At 40.2% G+C, this 23021-nt stretch overlaps 1 protein-coding gene across 8 annotated transcripts in view; it reads left to right on the forward strand.

The window, feature by feature from the left end:
• The first annotated feature begins 415 nt into the window (after window positions 1-415).
• Window positions 416-23021, forward strand: part of LOC119890281 (inositol hexakisphosphate and diphosphoinositol-pentakisphosphate kinase 2-like) — a 37851-nt gene continuing 15245 nt past the window's right edge. For all 8 annotated transcript variants that reach the window (XM_038701463.1, XM_038701466.1, XM_038701464.1 and 5 more), the window contains exons 1-19: window positions 416-515; window positions 5682-6213; window positions 7847-8042; window positions 9675-9765; window positions 9900-9985; window positions 10552-10706; window positions 11403-11504; window positions 13004-13165; window positions 13293-13414; window positions 13523-13624; window positions 14999-15085; window positions 15178-15253; window positions 15359-15468; window positions 16251-16336; window positions 16443-16568; window positions 17284-17405; window positions 18023-18205; window positions 19050-19191; window positions 19523-19746. In XM_038701463.1, coding sequence (XP_038557391.1) covers window positions 6070-6213; window positions 7847-8042; window positions 9675-9765; window positions 9900-9985; window positions 10552-10706; window positions 11403-11504; window positions 13004-13165; window positions 13293-13414; window positions 13523-13624; window positions 14999-15085; window positions 15178-15253; window positions 15359-15468; window positions 16251-16336; window positions 16443-16568; window positions 17284-17405; window positions 18023-18205; window positions 19050-19191; window positions 19523-19746 — 2316 coding nt within the window. In that variant the 5' untranslated portion in view covers window positions 416-515; window positions 5682-6069. The remainder of the gene's footprint in view (window positions 516-5681; window positions 6214-7846; window positions 8043-9674; window positions 9766-9899; window positions 9986-10551; window positions 10707-11402; window positions 11505-13003; window positions 13166-13292; window positions 13415-13522; window positions 13625-14998; window positions 15086-15177; window positions 15254-15358; window positions 15469-16250; window positions 16337-16442; window positions 16569-17283; window positions 17406-18022; window positions 18206-19049; window positions 19192-19522; window positions 19747-23021) is intronic.

The following is a 23021-nucleotide window of genomic DNA, read 5'->3' on the forward strand; positions in this document are numbered from 1 at the left end:
ATTTGGAGTATGGAGTTAGCAGAAATATGAAGGGTGGTTGAAAAAAAAAATACAAGGTACAAGGTTGTTTATCTGTCATTAAACAACACAAAAGTTGTATAATGAAAAGAAAGTTTGTAACTTCGTCCTTTCATGCTGCACACGCAGAACTTAAGACAGATAATAAAATGTGTATTAAAATATGGTAACATATATTTATATGAGATATATGGATGAGGTAACAAGCATCATCATTTTGCTTGTACCTGATTCGCTAGAGGCCGCTAAAGCTCTTCTCATCTTTGGGAACTTGTCGTGCCCCCGCCTACTGACTGACTTTGGTCGTTGCTTATTGGCTCAAGCAGGTTTTCGAGTCACACCTTCTTGAAGCTGTTCTCATTTCCCATTGGTTGACGCAGACGTTGTCTCTCCGTGCGTCAAACAGAAGAAAAAAAAAAAAGATTGGTTTCACATGCAAACTGTCAAGAGCAAAGAAAGCGAGCCGATGGCAGCGATGCAAACCTTCCAGCCACACTGTGAGTTCACGGTTCACTGTTACTGTATGCTAACGGAAACATCCTCGACACGCGTCCAGTCTTAAACGTTAACATTAATTATCGCTCGCACATTTCGGTATTAGCTTCAAATGCAGGCAAAATGGCTCTGGAAGACTTGTTTACATCGCCGATCCAGCCGGGCTAACGTTACTGTGTTAGCTGAATGCTAGCACTAGCACTGCTAACGTTAACGAGCGCTAACGTCTCTTTCTTTGCCATATAACGTTGATCTTGAACTCAACCAACTGTGTTTGAGCCGTCTAGATTCGTTTTACATGCTAAAATCACTTTAATATTTTGGTTTCTAAATATCCAACGTCTTCGTATTCTAACGTTTATTTGCTGTTATACAACAACATCGTATATATAACGTTAACGCTAATGAACTTGTTGATGTGATGGCGATGTAACGGTAACTACAACAACCAGCCTGTGGTAACGTTGACTTATAGGTTAAAGTTAATCCACTGTCCGGTCATTTTTAATTCAATTAAACATCCTTGTGTCCTCAATTCACGCAGTTAATCCCGTCGGTCCCTCTTCCAGTTCAAACATCAGGTGCAGCTACAACGTTTGTGTAACGGGGTGTTTTTTTCTGTCAGCCCATCAAAAGTATTTCGAAGTTATCGTGTCTCCAGACACTTTATTTGTTGTATTTTATATCAGTCGTAGACGGACTACTATTACTCTTTGTCTAATGTCATAGTAAACTTAACATGTTTGAGGTTATGGACTGTTTTGAAGATTTTAAAGCACTTTTAAAATGTCATCTGGGCTTAAAGAAAATGTAATGCACGTTTTTCACTTTTTTTTTTGTTGACATTTTATAGACCGTTTTTAAAACGAGGGATTAATCTAAAATACAAATCATTGTCTCCGTTGCAACCCTAAACGTATCTTACAAACATAGATTGACTGGAGGGGATACTATTTACAGGTTTGTCTCTCTGCCCAGCTTGTCCAAACTTGACTGTCTTTAACACTCAGCTCTGAGTAGAGCTGCAAGGATAGTTGATTAATCAATTAGTTGTCAACTATTAAATTTATCCCCAACTGAATATTCTCTGTGTTTCTTTGCTCGGCTATGACAGTAAACTGAATATCTTTTGTTGTGGACAAAATAGTACATTTGAGGATGTAATCTCAGACTTTGGGAAACACTGATTTAAAATTTTTCACCATTTGGGCCAAACAACTAATCGATTAATTGTGAAAATGATCGACAGATGAATCGATAATTAAAATAATCATTAGTTGCAGCCCTAGCTCCAAGATATGTCACCAACTCTTGCTTCAGCATGGTAGGATGGCCATCCCTTCTTTTGCGCAGGCTTGAACACTGGTACATTTTAATCTATAAGATTAGTTTAGGTAAACTTCCGACTTCTTTACAAAGCAGTCATAATCTCAGGTTACATAATTGGCTTCAATTTAAAGTTTCTGCTATCAGAACAGAGGCTGGAAAATCAAGCCTGTCTGTTTTGGAATGATGTGCAGACCAAGCTCAAACTTACGTCCCTCATCTCTTTAAATAATTTTAAACACAGAATAAAGGAATTGGTTACTGTTAGCTGCGGCTAGCTGCGGCTGCCAAATAAATGTATGATCTAATATTGCTGTTATCTATATGAACTGTACTATGTAGAGTATTACGTTACACCCAATGTTGTTTTGTTGTGTTTTCCTCTTGTATCTTACGTTGCTGTTGTTGTCATATGTTAGATTCTGCTATTTGAACCTGTCTTGACTAGATCTCACTTGTAAAAGAGGTTTTAATCTTTTTAATCTCAAATGTAACTTTCTAGTTAAATAAAGGTTAATAAGAAGAAACGTATATTATCTCAAATTAAAGGCATTCGCTTCCATACATGTTTCGACTGTCGAAACGCTGTTTTCTGTTGGCCTTCAGCACACTGCAGGGAGCAAAGATCTACTGGTGAAATGCTGAATTTAAAATCAAATCAAATGTCAAGAAACAAAGCTTAGAAATGATAGGTCTCAGCTATGGCTGCACAGTTCTGAAAATAATATGATTTGCAGTACTTGGAGGGAATGATCATTATTACTACTTTCATAGAAAAACATTTTCAGTTTGTTATGGTATAATTTTTGCTGGGATCTGTACCAAATAGAGATGTTTTCTTAAGTCTTCAGAATATGATGTGTAGGCCAGGACATATCTGCAGCATGACAAGATGTAATTTAAAATAGTACTTTGACACACACATCGCCTACACACCCTCTGCAAGTCTGGTTAGATGACATCTATTTGAAACGTTGTCTCTTTAATAAAGTTTAAGTAAACAAGGCCGTGATTGAGATGAAAAATAGTTCTATTGAAACAAGTTCTGGAGCAGACTCAGGCTTCACTCTCCATTAGGTGAAAGGCTGAAGCAGGTTCGGGCAGAGCGCTCTGCAGGAGGTGTCTGAGCCTGCCCCAGCAAGGAGTCCTGAGTCATCTGGTTCAAGGTGGGGTAGAGGTCGGAGTTTTTTAGGAAATGTAGGAAAAGGACACATTTAAGAATGGAAAGTGGGGCAATAGAGGTCCAGAAACCGAGGCAGTGATTACATGTATGTGATGAGTTAAGAGGTCAAAGGGAATAGAAGAAGCTAGACTAGAGTTGAATGGTGCAAATGGAGACTTGGCTCTGTCTCACGGTTGAGTAAACCTCCACTCGCGAATTGGAGTTGTTACCCAGGCGTTTCTGTATCTTGTCATATCAGCTTTTAGACAACTTTTTCCTTTTCCTTTTCCTTTTCAACTTTTTTGATTTTAGAGCTGTAACAATAAGTCAATTAATTTATTATTCTATGGACAGAAAAGTAAAGGGCAACTATTTATCGTTAAGGCAATTTGTAAAGCAAAGTATTTCAAACATTCTCTGGTCCCAGCTTCTCAAAGTTAAAGAGCTGCTGCTGCTGCTGCTGCTGCAGCTGCTTCAGTTTTTGTATCATTGTAAATGTAATATCTTTGGGCTTTGGACTGTTGGTTGGCCAAAACCAGACATTTGTCCTTAACAAAACCTAATTGGCTTTCGTGTTGTCAGATAGTTTAAAGGTGACATTCTCCTCTTTGTGTTGACAACACTGCCCAGTCTCCTTAGTTTATTTAACTCCTTTCAAAACCAACTGGATTGTGTCAGAAATTATTTTTGATCAAGGTTAGTTGATATAATGGAAATACGCCCCTTAACAGCCATGTGTAGCATGAAATTTGAGAATGTAAACTGCACCCTCAGTCCCATTTTAAAACGACTTAAATAATATACTAATATAGAGGACATGACCTCAGTGTCCTCAGTTGAAGCGATGACCATGCTTTTAGCCTGAGCAAGCAGGTGTAATATAAGAGATTAACGGTTGTGCTGAAGCTCTGAAACGCTAATCTACTTAGGCATGGAAAGAGTTTATTTCAAATCAACTTGGTGCCAAAATTGAAGTAAGAATGAGTTTTTGTATGTGTACCAGGCAGCAGTTAAACATTTATAATATACAAATACTTAACAGTCACCGACTTGACTGGACTGAACCTGTGCTTTCTCATTTCCATTGCCTTAAATGCACAAGTGCACAGATGTAACCGGTGATACTTTGATACTTCTTAGTACTTAGTAAGAACTGTGTTTAAATGGAAAGATAACTGTGACTATCCACTACATATCTTCCGTCCCCCTTTTAATGACACTTTCTCAAGTACATTTTATTGGCAAAAACAGTAGTGCGCTTAACCATTCCCAAGTTGACATATTTAAATTGCCTTTTTTTGTATGGCCTAAAGTCCAAAACCCGCTGTACTATCACAGAAGACGAGAAAATCACAACATTTCTGGCATTTTGAAATTACTTAAAAGACTTAACTATCATTTCATGTACTAATAATCTTCAATATAAGTGAAATTGCTGCATACATGCTTTACTGTTATTTGTGAATCCCAGGAAGATTAGCCGAGTACTGTGTCTTTTAGGTCATGGTGACCTTTAACTAAACAAGCAAGTTCTACAGAGGGAGCTTGGCCTCTTTGCAGTTTTATTTGTGTTCCCTCAGTTTGAGATCCCCAAGGCTTTGGACAGTTATGTTTGTTTATTATCTCATCCGGACCCCTTCTAGGCTGCTGATGTTAATAACCGCATTTTCCGCTGCAAATAGTCAGCCTTTACACTTGAGTGATTGCGCCTGATGGTGAAGCTGTTTGTTGTTCAGAGAGCGATGAGTAGTTGTGGTTTGTCTACAGTATGACATGTGGTCTGCTGCCTGTCCTGTCTCCATGACTGGCTAATGTTTAGTGGTGATGGGAAATGCAGATCAGAGCTGATTCCTCTGCTGTTTGGCAGCACCAGACTGCAGCGTCAGGGTTAAATGTGTAACAGTAGAGTAGGTGATGGAGGTAATTATTGCTCAAGCACACAGCCATTTCTGCTGAAAGTGATGCTATATTGGCTGCGTTTGCACTGCCACACATGGTGTTCTTTTTTTACAGTGCAGTTGAAAGACCAAAATTACCCACGCAGCTTGGCATAATGAGACTGTTGTTGACCGTCGGACACCCTTGGACAAAGAAGAGTGATGAAATATTTCTAGCGATTTAGATTTAATTAGTCATTCTCCTTGTTGTTGTTTTTTTTATTATGTTTGGATATTTTCTCTCATTTATTTGATTCAATACAAAAGGATTCAATACATAGACTGTAAAAGAAGTGGAAGTAGCCACCATGACGTCACCATGGATTGTGAACTGCTGTCTTAAACCTTGAGTCTGGCATTTTGGCATGTTTGGAACCAGAAGTGACCATGTTTAGACGAGAGAGTGGAGCTGGGGAGGGATACGCATTGCTACGCCTGACGTGTTTGAAGTAGGCTAATTTTCTCATAGACCATAACAATAATAATAATTTAATGCTGATGATTTTGTGCTTTACACACAAAGTAATATACACAAAACCGCAAAATTATAATTCAATCAGAAGAAAACTACAGCGTTGACAATATTTGATTGACTTCTGTACCTACAAGTTGCAGATCTGAGTCTGACCACAAATCCAGAACACTGAAAGATGATTACCGGTAATAGTGTTTGCAAAGCATTATATAATGCAATTCGAAGCAAAATTGAACAAATAATGTTTAAAATTTTGTTTGTCTTTCAGGACTGTCAGCCTTGCGTACAAATGGAGGAAAGGACTATCATCAGATTATTGGAGCCTCCAAGTTGCTGAAGACTCTTGGGGAAACTGAAGTCAGTCATAAGATGTGAATTTGCTGAATGACGAATGAGAAACCTGAGTACCGACGTCATTGCAGAGGACTGACTACTACCATCACTTGTCCCATGACCTTGTATGTTTGAGTGCTCCTCATTCAGTCATTCTGGTCCTCTGCTTCACACCTTCATCTACCAGCGCTGCTTTTCAGCCCAGGCAGAGTGGACCCGTCCCTCTACCCAGGCCCCGCGCCCTCCCATCGGCGGCCTATTCTGGCGGTGTGTTGGTGTACGATGGCGCGGTGGGACGCTGAGGGCTGCCGCGGGGGACTGTGATGTCAGAGCCCAACAGCCCGGGCGAGAGCCGGCGTGGCGCTCCCAGATTCTTCGTGGGCTGCGAGGACGATGAGAGCGAGGTCCTGGAGGACAGCATGAGGACAGACATGGAGCTATATGAGGACGACGAAGACACAGACTCGGTGAGGGACAAACCTCAAAACCTCTTTAATATAATCTGTTCCTCCACTTAGCTGTCGGTGCTAGCTGGAAGAAATTAAGTTGAATATCATATCAAAAGCATCAGATTATCAATGAATAATAACATCGCAGATGAGTCACCAGTAGAGATCTTTCAGTTAACATTGTGTACCCTGGGCAGCCATTGTGGACTTCTTTTTGGGTGAAAGTGTATATGCACAACCTAAAGAAGAAAGAATTTCTAAAACAGTATTTTTTTTTTTTTTACATTCTCAAAAGTGCCAGTAGGTGTCTTCAGTTTTATATTTAGACGTCAGTGTGTTTACATGTACTGTAACCTGGTTCTTGGAAATCCACATATACTGCAGCAGGTCAGAGATCAGACTTCTCACCTACACCCAACCTTATATGGAAGCATGGCATTCTCATTTACTACTTACTACTACATATACTAACTATAGTCGGTTGTCTGTTGGACATAAAACAGCTTTTCCTCACAGCACGTGTCAGAAATTGTCACAAGCTCAGCAGTGGAAACAGACGTATTTAAACTACTAGAAGCTACTTTGTGTTAAAAGTTTTAGTCGGACTTTGGATGGAATTATTTAGAATTAAATCAGAGATTTTCTCTGAATTTCTCCATTTTAGAAGAGGAGAGAGCAACAGCAATCTACTACAGTATATTAAGGATGTCACAATACCAAAAAGCTGTGAGAGGATGTCCATGACAGATGAGAGGTGGTTTGATGTCAATATATTCATAAATGAGCAAACTGTTGAAATTACAATCTTGCACTGTGCATGTTTCATTTTTGCTTAACTTTTCTTTACAAACTCACAGGTATGAAATTTCTGAGTGTGGTCTCTATCTATATTGGCAGTTGTCTGAGATTTTATATTGAAAACCAATGTGTCCCTGCTCCAGAGGTGTGCGACCGCTGACATGTATAGCAATTGTAAGTCGCTCTGGATAAAAGTGTCAGCTAAATGAATGTATGTAATGTAATGGACATAAAATAGAACAAATAGCGCTTGGTGGGTTAGCTCAATGCAAGTCCAGTAAATTCAGTGACTTTGCATGTTTATGTGCCTTTTTATAAAGAAATGTATTTATAATCATTTTTCATAGTTGCTCTGTAGTTTTAATTTAAAGACTGAAAAACGTGTGTTGCAGAATTGTGCTATTTTCTAACAGTTTGGATTTGCTGCAAATGAATAGAGAACTTTTTCACAGGCATTTTATATTCATAGAAATCGTGGTGTATCATTTTAGGATTGGACACTCCTACTATTGAAGGAAATAGACTTCACCTTGGGTTGATCTCTTTTTCTATTCAACGAGTCGAGGCGGAGCTGTTGCAGCTGCGCTCGCTATCTTCCATGTATTGAATCTCCGGTACCTTTGGTACATAGCAAAATGTATGTTGTTTTTTTTCAGAATTTTGGTATGAACTTGGTACTGAAGTATCGGTCATCGTGACATCCCTACAGAATATGTGTAGCCGTTTTATTGCACATTAAATGCAATGTCTGTTATTCGTTATGAAATGTATTGGAGATTGGACAAAGCTCCCATCGTCTCTCCAGCTTCCTGAGATGGATCATTGAAATGTTGCCCTCCTCTCCCTTGTTCAGCCCCCGGAGCAACAGATTGTGGTGGGGATCTGCTGCATGATGAAGAAGTCCAAGTCTAAGCCAATGACCCAGATCCTGGAGAGGCTGTGCCGGTTTGAGTACATCACTGTGGTCATCTTCCCAGAGGACGTCATCCTCAACGAGCCTGTTGACAAATGGCCTCTCTGTGACTGCCTCATCTCCTTCCACTCCAAGGGTACAACACACATGCACCCAGTGATTCTTGTGTTTTTAGTTGTTAGATATGAATTTTGTCTAATGTGTGTCCTATAGAGGCGATATCTGTGCCTAAAGTTTGTGCACTGAATCAACTGCCATTCCATTTAAAATAATGAAAAGAGTTCCTGTCTTGTAATGCAATACCAGCATTGCATTCAGTTCATTAGTCATTCTGTCTGCAAATTTGAGTCTACAGTATCTCAAGTGTTTCTAAGTGTATGGCTACACTCTCTCAGTAGACATAACTCTGAACTTGTCCCCCCCCCCTGCTGGTAATGTCAAATTATCTATGAGCTTTATTAATGGAATCATTTCTCTAGGGCTCTACCGTATAGTTTGAAGCTCCTTTCATAATGTTGACATTCAAATTCTAAATCAAGATTTGAATGCCGCTTATGCTATGAAAACGTGCTAGAGACCAGGTTACATCGCTGCCTCCGTCTTTCTCCTTTAACTTCTGCATGTGCCACAGATGCATAGCTGCAGGTTAGTGTGTCTGCTTGACCGAGGGAGGGGCATCCACACTCCCTATCGCCGGGTGGCGCGTGGGTGTGGCCTTCATTTGCGACCCATATTGCAACTGCCATGAAACAGTCGCTCTGTTTCTTTGATTTACCGCTTTACTCTCGCCAGTGCCACTCGTCCTCCTCATTATCAAGCTTACTTGACCACCGTTGTCCTGGGGCCAACTTTGAATGGCATATCCTACTTATTCATTCTTTTTAAGTTCAGTGTGTAAATTTTTGTGGCAAATTGCAACCAGTGGCTCACGGTGCATTCACGCGCTCCTCGGACGATCCCATTTCCCTGAGCTGTGAAGTCGTTCTTCTGACGTCAGTGTGTGTTCAAGTGCTCTTAAGTCGGAATGTGGGATCAACATGGACGCTACTACAAAGACGTGTTGTATTTGTATTATCAGAGCATTTAAACAACACGCAGACATCTAGTTCACTACTACAGGGACAGCAAACTAACTGTTATAACCATCAAATTACATGTTTGCACTGTATGTATATGCAATACGTGATTTTGCACGAATCAAAAGTTTCTACACATTTTGCTTCACATACTGTGCAAATACTTAAAGTGCATATTTCCTGAGCTCTGTGTGAAATAATAAAAAAGAGCTGCTAATTCCACTGTCTTGATCTGCTACTCTACTGCTTCTGCACTCCACACAGACCAGCTACAGCAACCCCAAAGAGTCAAAACTCAAACCCAATATTCCCAGTGGCCTAAAAATACAGCTATCAGTAGGACCAGAAAGGGAAGCACAATGCTGTATCACTGAACAGTTATTAATATAATGTGATGTACAGATTAGACTTAGGTGGTACACAGCAATTTGTATTATCAGTAAAAGTAATAGTTAGACAGATATCCTGATGTATCACTCGATTATCACAGAATTGCTGTATCATGATATTATTGTTATCGTGAGCCGTGTATCGCATTGTATCCTGAGGTACCCTGCGATTCCCACCCCTAGTCATGACATCATGAAGTATGATGACAGACATTGGAAGCTTAATTTGAATATCTCAATTGAAGCTTTCAATGTAAAAATCTATATTCGGTACAGCTCTATATTTCTCTGCATGTAAACCAGGATTCCCGCTGGATAAGGCAGTGAGCTATGCCAAACTCAGAAACCCGCTGCTCATCAATGACCTGAACATGCAGTACTACATACAGGACAGGTAATCCAACATACCATAACTGTATATTTCCAGTATTGGTAGAAGTTATGCATGCAAAGCGAAGTAGAGGCTTCAGGATACAACAACCAAATGTTATGTATGTATTTATTGGTTATTTTATTTATTTTTAACAGGAGAGAGGTGTATCGCATCCTGCAGGAGGAAGGGATTGATCTACCACGCTATGCTGTGCTGAACCGTGACCCGGATAAACCAGATGGTCAGTCTGCTAGCGCAGTAGTAATATTCGATTAGTTATTAATCCAGATATATTTTTTACTTTACTACACTTAACATTACATGGAAAACACAAGCAAAGCTAACTGTATTCACTGCACATATGATTTAAGTCTTAAAGCTTTTTGTTTATCTGGAAAAAGCTCTCTATGAAATCGCACCCTCTCACCATCCAGCATCCTGAGGCCATTAATTCAAGACTGCATTGGTTTTATTTCAGCTTGTGGATAAATATAGTATCAAATGTGAAGCAGTTGCAAGTGTACCATACTTAAGTGCTGTAATATGATGGGCTCTACCAGTCAAATCCTGTTTTGACACAGTGACGAAGAGACTGTCCCTGGACTGATAAACGATCAGATGTTTTATGTCTCTGCCTTCCTTGACATTAATGTCCTCAATGTGTTTTTGAACCTCACAGGGCTTAAGAGTAAACACTCAAGTGTCATCTGTGTATATTTATATATTTATAAGGGGTAATTAAGAGGAGCTTTCTGGCAAACCGAAACATTTGCTGTGTTTGTGTGTCTCTCTCTCTCTCTCTCTCAGAGTGTAACCTGGTCGAAGGAGAAGACCATGTGGAGGTGAACGGAGAGATATTCCAAAAGCCCTTTGTTGAGAAGCCTGTCTGCGCTGAAGACCACAATGTCTACATCTACTACCCCACCTCTGCCGGGGGTGGCAGCCAGCGACTCTTCAGAAAGGTCCTAAAAACACTAATATCCTACACTACTTCAGTTAAAAGATTGGTAGCAAGATGGGATGAAAACTGACCACTAATTACAAAAATGTCCAAACTTGTGTTGTGCATTTTAACACCAGTTAACACTTTCAACAACCATTAAACTATTACTTAGTTGTTAATGTTGTAGCTAAAACAGATTCATCATTATTGGTTGCTCTTGCACGGACACACAATTAAAGTGACACGCCAGTCTGTTTTTTTTCACTCTAATTTATGGTTTTGGCTCGTTAGGCTTTGATCTGAATTTGCTTTTAGACTCAAGCCCTTGTGCACTCGTGTGTGCCTGAAGTACAAGCACTCATGTTATATTTGGAAAAGTTATAGGCCTGGGGCTGCTCCTGACATTTTGAATGTACCCCTTCCTTTTATCTGTTCAGTAATAATAGTAACTGTTAATCAGCTGAACTTACACTACACCCCACCAGGCATTAACCTGCACCACTTAATAGATTCTCTTGTAACGGTACATGATTCCATTGCTCTGCCAGAGAAAAAGTGTTATCATGCATCAGGCACACCCAAAATGGAGGTGCTGCCTTTAATTTAGATCGTGATGCGTGTTTTAGAAACTATTCAGAGTGCACAGTTGCACTTGTGGCTCAGTTTTTTAATCTATAAAAAAAGCTTTCGCCTGACCATTTTTTGTTTTGTGTAGATCGGGAGCCGGAGCAGTGTGTACTCACCAGAGAGTAGTGTGAGGAAGACGGGCTCGTACATCTATGAAGAGTTCATGCCAACAGACGGCACCGATGTTAAGGTAGGGAATGGAAAGAGTGTTGATTTATTTTGACTGGAAACCACTGAGTGACTCAATTCTGATATGAAATGAATATTTCTTTCAAGTGTGTGAGACTCTTGAAAGAAAGAAATCCATGGCCCTTATTAAGTAATAACTTTAAAATAACTTTTTATTATTACTTTCACAAATTATTTAAATATTAGCAGATAGATAGACTTGCGTAGTGGGACTGTCTATTTCAGGTCGAGCCCCTGATTCTGGAAGTAACATGATGTCACCTTTGTTCTCACCATTTCCATGGTGAAGAGGCTTATGAATATGGTGGTATTTTGACTTTGACTCAGGAACGAAGTTGAAATAATTAAAACTAGTGGCCAAAACAAAAACCTGTAGGCATGTCATTTTTTCCCTGAGAGTCACGGATTTCTATGTTAAGTGACATTGTGGACATTGTTAAAAGAAGAATTTGAAATGGAGTGAAAAAACACTTTTGGAACCAGCTGCCTCCCTCCCATGTCACAACTCTATTGTGGTAATATTTGTTCGATATTTGATTAGGTGCAACTAGGGTTGCAAATTTTATAAATTTTGATTGATCGATCATTGGTAACATTAATGATCAATCATTGATTAATCATAATAAAAAACTATTTCTATACCAAACACATTACCAAGGGCTTTTTCCTCAATCAAAGCTATATTTCCTCAGGAACATATTGCATATTCTCTGACAGCGTGTAAAGCCTATTCAACATACTGTATAATGACATAGAGGTCTAGAGATATTAAACACATATGGGCTAATTAAGTATCACATTACATGCGGAGCGCGCTAATAAAAACACTCTCTGCTACCATATAACCGTAGTCTTGTAAGAAAGACTCTCATAATCAACCAAATGTGATGAACAAATACAACCTTATAATAAGTTATCTCTTCCTACTTGTTCTTGTTGAGAAAAATTAGCATGTCGACATGGTCGGGTGTCAGACGGGAACGCAGCCTGGTTACAATCACTCCCGCGGCTGAAGACACTCACTCGGATGGTACTGGTGTTGCGGGTATGCAGAGGTACTGGCGGGCCAACTTTGCCAGTCTGGGAAATCTCTTGCGTTAACTTTCCACCAGTCTGTTGGCTTTGTATCAAGGGGTGTTGAGTAGGCTACTGCTTCCCCAAAAGTAGAGCCATCGCTGAGGCCTCACCTACGCCTGCAGCTTCTTCTTTCAACTCAAAATGGTCCCATACAATAGTTCGTTTTGTCTGCTTCATTTTCAAAGTTGCCGCTATCTTCCAGAACCCAAGCTGGCTGCCTACTAGTGCCTAGTCATGAAATGGATGGAGATGCATGTTTAGGCATATAGGCTATTATTTATTTGATAATAAATCAATACAATTCTCGTTTAATTCAATTAATTAATAGATCCTCGATTAATCATTACCATCCCTAGAGCAACCTATAGAATCAGCCGTTAGATTGAGGATGATTGGTGGTTATGGGCGTTTCATGTGACTCAGGTGTACACTGTGGGACCGGACTACGCTCATGCCGAGGCTCGGAAGTCCCCTGCTCTGGACGGGAAGGTGGAGAGAGACAGCGAGGGGAAGGAGGTCCGCTACCCAGTCATGCTTTCAGCCATGGAGAAACTGGTGGCCCGTAAGGTCTGCCTAGCATTCAAGGTAACCAAAGTCTGTGATTAAAATCTGGTTTGTCCCAGTTTACTTGTTCTTCGCTGTGGAGTTAAATTGTTACTGTTGCATCTCAACAACAGTGAAAGACACGTGTCCTCCTCTCCTCTCACTGCAGCAAACTGTGTGTGGCTTCGATCTTCTCCGAGCTAATGGACACTCCTATGTGTGTGATGTCAATGGTTTCAGTTTTGTGAAGAACTCCATGAAGTACTATGACGACTGTGCCAAGATCCTCGGGTACCGCATTTATTTTTTGTCATTCCTCGTCCACTTTACCGTTTTCTTCTGAGATTGCTTTGGTTCATTTCTCATTCAGATCTGATGATTGCATTTGTGTCTCTCTAGGAACATTGTGATGCGTGAGCTGGCTCCTCAGTTTCAGATTCCTTGGTCCATCCCTACTGAGGCAGAGGACATCCCCATTGTTCCCACTACATCAGGGACTATGTGAGTGATAACAGTAGTCAAAACAGTTTGGCAGTAGTAGTTCTAGTGAAACTGTCCTAAAGGACTGTGCTGACTACATATTATCATAAAATGGTACTGGAGTGTGGTTAGCTCACGTGGTAGCCCCATGTACAAAGCGGCCTTAACGCAGCGGTGCAGCCTTTGCTGCGTGTCGCCACCCGTTTTTCTTCCTGTTTCCTACTGCTATCCACTGTCCTAAAATTTACTTTAATAGGTTAACCAACTAACATCTAATTACAACAATTTAACATTTATTTTTAATTTATTTGAAGGATATAGATATAAAGATAACTTTGGTGACTGGGGTGCAGCTGAAGAAAGAGAAATTGAAAAGAAAAAGGAGAAACGGCACAAGGCGTTAACACCGGGAGAATGAAATCAAAAAGAAGAAGAAAAAGAGATAAACAGGGTTTTATGAGCTGAGGGGATCAGAAATATAATTTTTCATAACCCTTGTAAACCATGTGGATCGTTTATGCCACTGCTGTTGACACAAATAGCCTAACTTACGTTTTGGTTATGCACTTCCTTGTGTTATGGGCATTTTAGAGGTGGCTGTCCCTCACTTATCTCTTTTTTCCCCAGCATCTTCTTGATGATTCTGCCCCTAATAAAGGGGTCAGACACAAGCCAGAGACTGTGGGTGTTGAATGCAACCAATCAAGGGAGGGGAGACATCAACCACTGTCTATTTCATCCACACCTCCAAAGTCTCAAAAGTGAACGTGACAAGTGTGTGTGTAGGGAGGATAGAGCTCACGCGTGTCACTCCCCTGTGCTCGCAGGACTGCATTTTTGAATGCAGAGCAGAAATCCGGGCTCGCAGCGATGTTTTTCCGCTCGCAGATAGTGTTCTGTGGGGTCGTGTCACATTTATCACGCATACCTGGTGATACCTGTTTTTTATGTGCGCAGGTTTTGAGACTAATTAAACACTGTAGTTTCCTGGTTAACTGCTGTATAGATTACAGTCTCCAGGAGGTTGAGTCGGAAATGGGAAGAATTAAGACGTTCTTCCAATCGCTGAAATAGCCTCCTTCTCAAAAATGTAGCTGCTGTATTTCAAATAAACAATTAAGAAGAAGACTGTAATCCCAACACAAAGAGTCTGGTTAGTTTGTTAGCTCTTAGTATTTTGGCTTTGCAAAATGCACCCATCTTATTTGTCCTTTTCAAATTAATAGATTAAGATTGTATTCTTACAGTAGTTTATACTGCGTAACCTCTTTGTAAATGTTGTATACAGTTTTATTTTTGTCATCAAGACCTGAGAAATAACTGTATTGATTGATAAAAGAAGAGTATATTTACAGGATGGTACTGTTGATGTTGACTTACTCTTGCACTCTTCAGGATGGAGCTACGCTGTGTCATCGCTGTCATCCGACATGGAGACAGAACGCCCAAACAGAAGATGAAGATGGAAGTTCGCAACCCCATGTAGGTTATCTCGGTTATTGCTTTCCTTTTTTACTGCAAAGACGATTAAAGACTTTTTATTAATTTGAAGTTTGTCTCGGTTTCTCTTCCAGGTTCTTTGACCTATTTGAAAAATATGGAGGATACAAAACAGGGAAATTAAAGCTGAAGAAACCAAAACAACTGCAGGTAACAATACGGCCGACAAAGGCATAGTCGGGTATCTCCCAGGCCGTGTGTGATTAACTTTGTGTGGACCGCCATAAGATCTCTTGTTACTCTGAACCTGAACAGGAGGTGCTGGACATCACACGGCAGTTGTTAGCAGAACTAGGACAGCACAATGACTGTGAGATAGAAGAAAAGAAGTCCAAACTAGAGCAGCTGAAGACGGTTCTGGAAATGTGAGTGAACTGGGTCACTTTATTAACAACTAGTTCCTGATCTCATATTCATTTAATTAATTTCTAGGTCATTCCAGCAAATTGTTTTAAACCATGCTAGACAGCAAAAATTAATTGCTGACTTTCAATCCATACTGTTTTTTTGTGTTTTTTTTAAACAAACTGCAAGAAATCCAAAGTATGCTATAAAATTATAATATGATTAATTATTAGCTTGGTAAATGATATGGGAAGCCTCAGTTTCTGAAGCTCACCTTCCAGTTGGTGGTTTGGAAGGTGTTTCCTAAGTATGTCTTTGGCTTCCTCCCGTGCTTATGACAAATGAGTTTTTAAAAGGTCACTATCTGCCATACACAACTCCAAGGGGATTTTATGTGCTATGGCTGTTACAGCTCCAGTGCATGTCCTGTAAACAGCCTGAGAACACTGAGAAAGGAAGGCAATCATCTTTCTCAAACCTTTTACATGTCTGGATATTGTAACGGCATGTGTCAAAGGAAGTTTGTGCACAACTACAGTGATGTATTCTTAAAACCAGTAGTCTAGAATATGTGTCTGCAAAGCTGATTATGACAGATTGAATGTTTACTAACATGAAACTGCATATCCTGGCCCTGTTTCTACACCAGTCAACACCACCTTGTTACTACTCATCGTCATCATTAATAATGGCAAGCCCCCATTTTGTTATCAGAGATATAAGGCGCACAACCTTGTTTACCCATAAATAGCTTTAGCTTGTAATGATTGCAGATTTCTATTTTATTTTATTGCTAATAAAGGTATGGCCACTTCTCGGGGATCAACAGAAAAGTGCAGCTAACTTACCTGCCCCATGGGCAGCCCAAAACCTCAAGTGAGGAAGAAGGTAGGAAGATACTTCATCGCCACATATTTCACCGCCTACTCAAAATAGTATGTTGCCAAGCTCAAGCTGGCTGAAACACTGAAGTGACGGCTTACTTGGTTTTCAGACACACGTAAGGAAGGTCCGTCTCTGCTGCTGGTGCTGAAGTGGGGAGGAGAGCTGACTCCTGCTGGCAGAGTACAGGCTGAGGAGCTGGGAAGGGCCTTCCGTTGTATGTACCCTGGAGGACAAGGTGAGACACACAGCAGTGTTTTCTTGCTGAAAAAATGTCCTGTAGTATTTTCATTCCTCTAGCTGTTATAAAAAAAAACCTTCACTTCCACCTGCCTTTCCAGACACCTTTATTCATTATTATTACATACAGTCTATATAAACACCTATTATAAAGCATCAATCTAATGTTCTGTTATACTATACTAGTTATGCAATAAAAGTAATTAATTTCTGTAATTTACTATCCTGAAATAAGTTTGTATTTTAAATGCTATGCTGCCCAAATACAGCTCATCTCTCTGTCTGTCTCTCTCTCACTTGTTATTCACGGCTGTTAGCATTACTTACTTGCATACATCTGGTTTAACACAGTGGGATTCTTCCAGGAAGATGATGGTTGTTTAGGCTCTTTAGCAGAGAACATGAGATGTTAGGGCAGAGGTGTTAACAAAGAAAACCAGGACAAGGAAAGTGATACTTCATTTAAGCAAGGCAAACAATCGCAGCATATTTTAGCACAGTTGCAGATGGGTGTGAAGTCAGTGCCAGCACAGTTTAGGTTTATCAAAGAAGAGATCCCAGTTAATACCAATACGAGTCAGTTAATACCAGTGTGGTAAATACAAAAGTGACTGTTTGTCCAGGTAATTTTGCAGCAAGTTTACAGTGACTTTCAAACCAGCATGGTGTGCGTCAGTGTATAAACTAATGTTGTTTGCACTGTTTATTTGTAGGAGACTACGCTGGATTTCCAGGCTGCGGGTTACTGCGTCTACACAGCACCTACAGACATGACCTGAAGATATATGCATCTGATGAAGGCAGGGTGCAGATGACGGCTGCAGCCTTTGCAAAAGTATGCAATGTAGTATTCTAAGAGCTCCATACAAGATATAAATCAAGTAGTTACCTATTTCTTAAACAATTACAGGAGGTACATCTTCATGTTTAAAGAAGTGTCAAGCTGTGTGAGTCTGGAATTAATACAAAATACTGTGTAGTTTCAAACTGGAATCGACATCTTAGTTGAACAGAAAGAAAAAAGGGCCACCTGTAGAATCTCAAACGGCATTAACAGAAAGGCAAGAGATTCTCAGAGAAAAGCAGCTGCAAAGGAAAGCAGTTACTAATTATTTCAGAGAACAGCTTCTTGAAATGAGAAAGGCCTGCTGAGTGATGTCCAGTAATATCAGCTGTTGATGTGTAACAACTGGGAAACTAAACTGTTGCCATATTATTTGGTAAAATCAGTTTGATACAGTGCAGTTCTATAGTGTAGAAATAACAAGATTATAAATGTTCCGTGGTATTTTGTGTCCCAGTAATAAGTAGTAATATCAGGGCCTGCTAGTTGTCCGTGGTGAGCTATTAAAGTATTGGTCACACTGTTAACAAATTATCTAATCATCACCTTGCATCGAGGATGTTGCCAAAACAAACCACTTTGTTTTGTTTGTGGGTCTGTGTGAGCAGGGTTTGCTGGCTCTGGAGGGTGAGCTGACACCCATCCTGGTGCAGATGGTGAAAAGCGCCAACATGAACGGGCTGCTGGACAACGACAGTGACTCACTGAGCAGCTGCCAGCACCGCGTCAAGGCCCGACTCCATGAGATTCTGCAGAAGGACAGGGACTTCATCGATGAAGACTTTGATCGGGTGATTAGCCAGCTGTGTTGAACACTGTCAGCTAAACATTTGTCCGTCCTGTGAGGACCGGAAGAAAACAGCATTGAGAAAAACTGTTTGTTTTTGGTTTTTTTTGGCTGCTATGTTTTAGATCAGCTGCTGTATGCACAATAATTTACAGATTAACACCTTTTTTTAAGAACAGACACAAAAAGATACAAAATGACTGTTATGCTAATAATTATTGGGAAACCAGAACACATGAGCCTGATAAATGATTAAAAACCTACTTTTCATTTATATATGTGCCTTAAATCCCCAGAAATTCTACATGCAATGACTATGCTATTCAGGCACGCATTCCTTAACTACATATGTTGAGCTGCTCACAGGCGCAAGTACTGTACTTTATGGTTATACTTTGAAGTTTACATGTTTGTATGCGTGTTGAAAATCATACCACTACAGCAGCTACTCCTCCCAAGCTGTAGCTTTAAATAGTATTGCCTCCCTTTTTTTTTTTTGGAAAATGTTTCCCACAGTTACTGTTAGACTGAGAGGATGATATGTAGAGACAGGGGGTAACCTTTTAACCTGGGTGCCTAATGGTCTGTGGCCATATCTCCTTTGATCATTCGGAAGATTACTAACCTGCCATAATGAAAGCCGAAAGGATTGTATTTCTTGAGCTAACTGTTTGCAGATTAATTATATCAAATGACAAAGTCGCACAGATTTGTACAGTCTAGCAGCTTTGGGCTTATTTGCAATGTGAAAGTAGTCCTTTTTCGTGTGTTCGGTCAGGTGTAATGGGCTTTTTAACGAAAGTGCTTATTGGTGTGTGTGTGTGTGTGTGTGTGTGTGTGTGTGTGAGCTGGCCCCAACCTGTAGCATCTCTTTGGTGAATTCAATGAAGATAGTCCAGAACCCGGTGGCCACATGTGACCAAGTCTATGCCCTCATTCAGAGCCTCACCTCCCAGATTCGAAAACGGATGGAGGACCCCAAGTCAGCTGGTGAGTAAAATCTTCTGTCAAGCTTTTTATTTTTGGCATACCACATGTGCAATGAGAAGATAAAAAAAACCCAACACATTTTGTATCTTATCAGATACACAGATTTTTTGGATTTTCACAGGTTTTAAGAGGTTTTGTGTCTACTCAAATAGATTAAAAGAATTTCATTGTGGCCCTCAAAGCACTGAAAAGTGACAGCAGCGCGTCTTTACCAAATCAATATCTTGATACTGTACAACAGTTTTTACTGGAACTAACTTCAAAATAAAATTGAGTTTGATATCAGCAGTACATGCAGTGAAATTCTTAAAATCTTCTCATCTTTCACCAGACCTGCAGCTGTACCACAGTGAGACACTAGAGCTAATGCTGCAGCGCTGGTCCAAACTTGAGAGGGACTTCCGGATGAAGAACGGGCGCTACGACATCAGTAAAATACCTGACATTTACGACTGCGTGAAGTACGACGTCATCCACAACGCTACTCTGGGCCTGGAGGACACGCTGGAGCTGTTCAGACTGTCTCGAGCTTTGGCCGACATCGTCATCCCGCAGGTGAGAGCGAGGAGGAGGAGGAAGGAGAGAGTTGGAGGGTAGAGAGGACAGATCATAATTATCAAAGGAGGGTTAAATCAAGGGCAACTGGACGATACATGAAGAAGTTTCGCCTTTCATAAGTTCTACCTGACTGGCAGGGAGTCCCAGGTATTTAACCTCTGTAGTTTCATTGTCAGAGTGATGGATACCACTTGGTTCGTTAGTGCTCCTGGCTGTAACGTCGTTGAAATTGTCATATGATCCTAAACGTGAGTGAGTGTTCAATGTCCTGGGAAGGGATCAAAGGACATCATTGTAAGGGGCATAAGTGGTGTCCCAAACCTAGGGCTGGACGATACGGCCAAAAATGTTATCGCACCAAAAAGTTTCATATCTTTCGATATCGATAATTATCACGATAAGTATCAAATCGTTATTTCTTTCAAGTTTAAAGGCTGATTTTTGGCTCCTGAGTGAGTCTGAGTTGGAGAACCCTGATGGTTAATTGGTTTAAACTCTTCTTTATGGGCAACACTTTGAAACAATTATTTTAACTAAATTCATAAAATCTTTGTCAACCAATATGTGCGAGTAAAATTAAGTAAAAGCTTTTTTCAGTCCTTTTTCCTCTACAAAATAAACATCTTAGTAAAAAAAATAAGTCCTAATTTGTGTATGATTCAAGTGAATAAAATAAAAATTTTATTGAATATTTATTCAACATTTGTTATGTTGTTATTGAAAAAAAATATATTGCGATAATTATTGTTATTGTTTTATTGTCCAGCCCTACGCAAACCTTGACGCCTGTTGAGAGATGGTCTCTCTACTTTGGTGTATATGGCTTATTTCACTCACCTTTCAAACCATCTGTCCTCCCTGTTTAAAACATGAGTTAGCCCTTCTGTGTTGAGCCATGCGTTTGTGTAGTGGTTTAGTTTCCCCAATATACAGTTTACAGTTTACAATATACAGCTTTTGTTGTGTTTGGGTATGCGGTGTAGTGTTGGTGTTATTCCTGTATCTTGTGGCTGTTTTCACAAAGAGTCCGCCTAGGCTCCATGGTGAAAGGCACAGAGCTGGAATGATCCTGAAGAAGGCACAATACTCGCTACTGAATGAGAAAGTGAGATCCATCCACAAGAGTCTAGCAGTTTACTCCACAAACTGGAAACTCATCTGTCCAGTGTAGGAGAAGCTCACTGATTTCATCAAGAAAGCATATCTATCTCAACAGGCCAAAAGCAAAGAAAGACACACAAAGGAATTCCAAAAACTACAGTCACGAGCCGGCAATATGAAAGCAAAAGAACTTGGAGGCAAAAGACTGATTATTCCACACTGCATGAAACACACAACAGATAGGTGGAGAACCTGTCAGATAGGGAACCTACCCAATCAGAGAAAGATGTCCTAGCCAAAGGATTAAACTTTGCCATCACACCACGTCAGCTAAAAATAGCTGATCTCTGGATGGTGAGGTTGAAACCCCCTTCCAACCTCACCATCCAGGAAAGGAAGGCTCTGACGTCACCGGGCAAGGATCAAAACATCACTATTAGGCCTGCAACGATTAGTCGATGTAATCAACGACGTCGACTATAAAAATGTCGATGTGAAATTTCATTGTCAACGCATCGTTACATAGATGGCGTTTAAGCTTCATATTAGGAACATTTCTGGTTGTTTATTTCTAACTGTAATGCACTACAGGAAGTGCTGGGGGTAGTATCGCTTCCACTGTCTGCCATGACTGCTTGACTGTAGAAGAAGCATTCATGTGAGAAGCGCCGGAAAGTAAAGGAGAAAGAGGCGAACAGCAGAACGGCTGTTATTTTTTAAAGTTTGTACACTATTTATTTACTAAATACACTTTTGAGCGGTTTTGAGTAGAGAAATCACCTGTGTAGAATTTGAATATTGGCAGTTTTACCAAAGTTGATGGCGAATCAAAAATGTGCTCAAACGTTTTCGGGGTTGAGAAGCTCCACAAGCGCCCGCAGGGTTAGCAGTGGCGGCCGGCCAGTCACGCCCACAGAGCGCCCTGGTTCCAGTAACTCAGACCACTGCAGCAGCAACAACGGAGCAGCAGAGACAGAGGAAAGGCAGTGTTTCCTATACGTTCATTTCTTTGTGGCGGTCAACGCTGACTGCCACATACTGATTTTCTTTTTTTACTAGGCCTATTTAAAATCTTATTTGATTGCAGATCAGCGCATTCGCACAGCACATCTCTCTCGCTCGTCTCTCTCTCTCATAAACACCGCAGCACAAATCTGTCCAACACAACGCTGGCAATGTCGGAGACACAGCTTTAAAAAAGTTATTAGTAATCAGTATTGGTTTAATGTAAATCAAGGAACATCTGGCTCGAGATGTAGGCTACTGAACATTCTCCACTGAGTTATTGTCTAAAACTATAGACTGTATATAAATAAACCCATAAGCACTTTTGAAAAATAAACTACAGAAGTAGTATGTAAGGGGACTGTTGCTTCATTATTCTAAATAGAAATTACATTGTTAGTGTACAGTTGTGGTTATAGTACTTGCTTTTAATTTGCTTTAGTTCCAAAGCAGAAATCTCAGTTAAAAGTTTTAAAGTGAATTATAGGAGTAGTCCATGCTGTCTTGTCTTCTTCCCTGTTTTCCCCCTGGCGTTGATACTGGTGTTCATTCTGAATAGTAAACCTCTTTCACTTAATGGTAACGTTAGCTCGTTAGGCTGTGTGTTGGAGATCAGTAAATCATTTGAAAGATATTTAATTAGTTAAATGGTTTAATTAGGGTTAGGGGGTGACAAAAATAATCGTGACTGGTCGACTAATCGAATAAATAATGCCTAATCACTATTAGGGCTGAACGATTAATCATTTTGAAATCGAAATTGCGATTTGAAAGAACGCGATTAGCTGATCGTGAAGACGGCGATTAAAATGTAGGTTAATTATACAGCGCATCCGACAAGTTTTAAACATTCATGCAGTTAAAAATTCATTCCGTTGTCATCCTTCTGTGACAGATCTGCTCGCCAATCACAAGCGCCATGCGCCTCCTGTTATGGTCCTACTCACCAATCAGAGCGGGCACAGGGCGTGCACATTTTACAACAACAAAAGAAACGAGGAAAGCGTAGAATATTGAACTTTAGCTGAACTTTAAAAAAATTAAATAAAATAACATTTTTCACTTCCTTGAGACCAATGAAGTGTTTTAGTATATTGTGAAACAACAAATGAATACCCAAAGTTGTCAGAGCTACTGTATATCCACTTCAGCCGTAGTATTGTTAG

Source organism: Micropterus salmoides, unplaced genomic scaffold (assembly GCF_014851395.1).
Source record: "Micropterus salmoides isolate LMB-PRFRI ecotype aquatic unplaced genomic scaffold, ASM1485139v1 Ms_hic_scaffold_6, whole genome shotgun sequence".
Taxonomy (NCBI): Eukaryota; Metazoa; Chordata; class Actinopteri; order Centrarchiformes; family Centrarchidae; genus Micropterus; species Micropterus salmoides.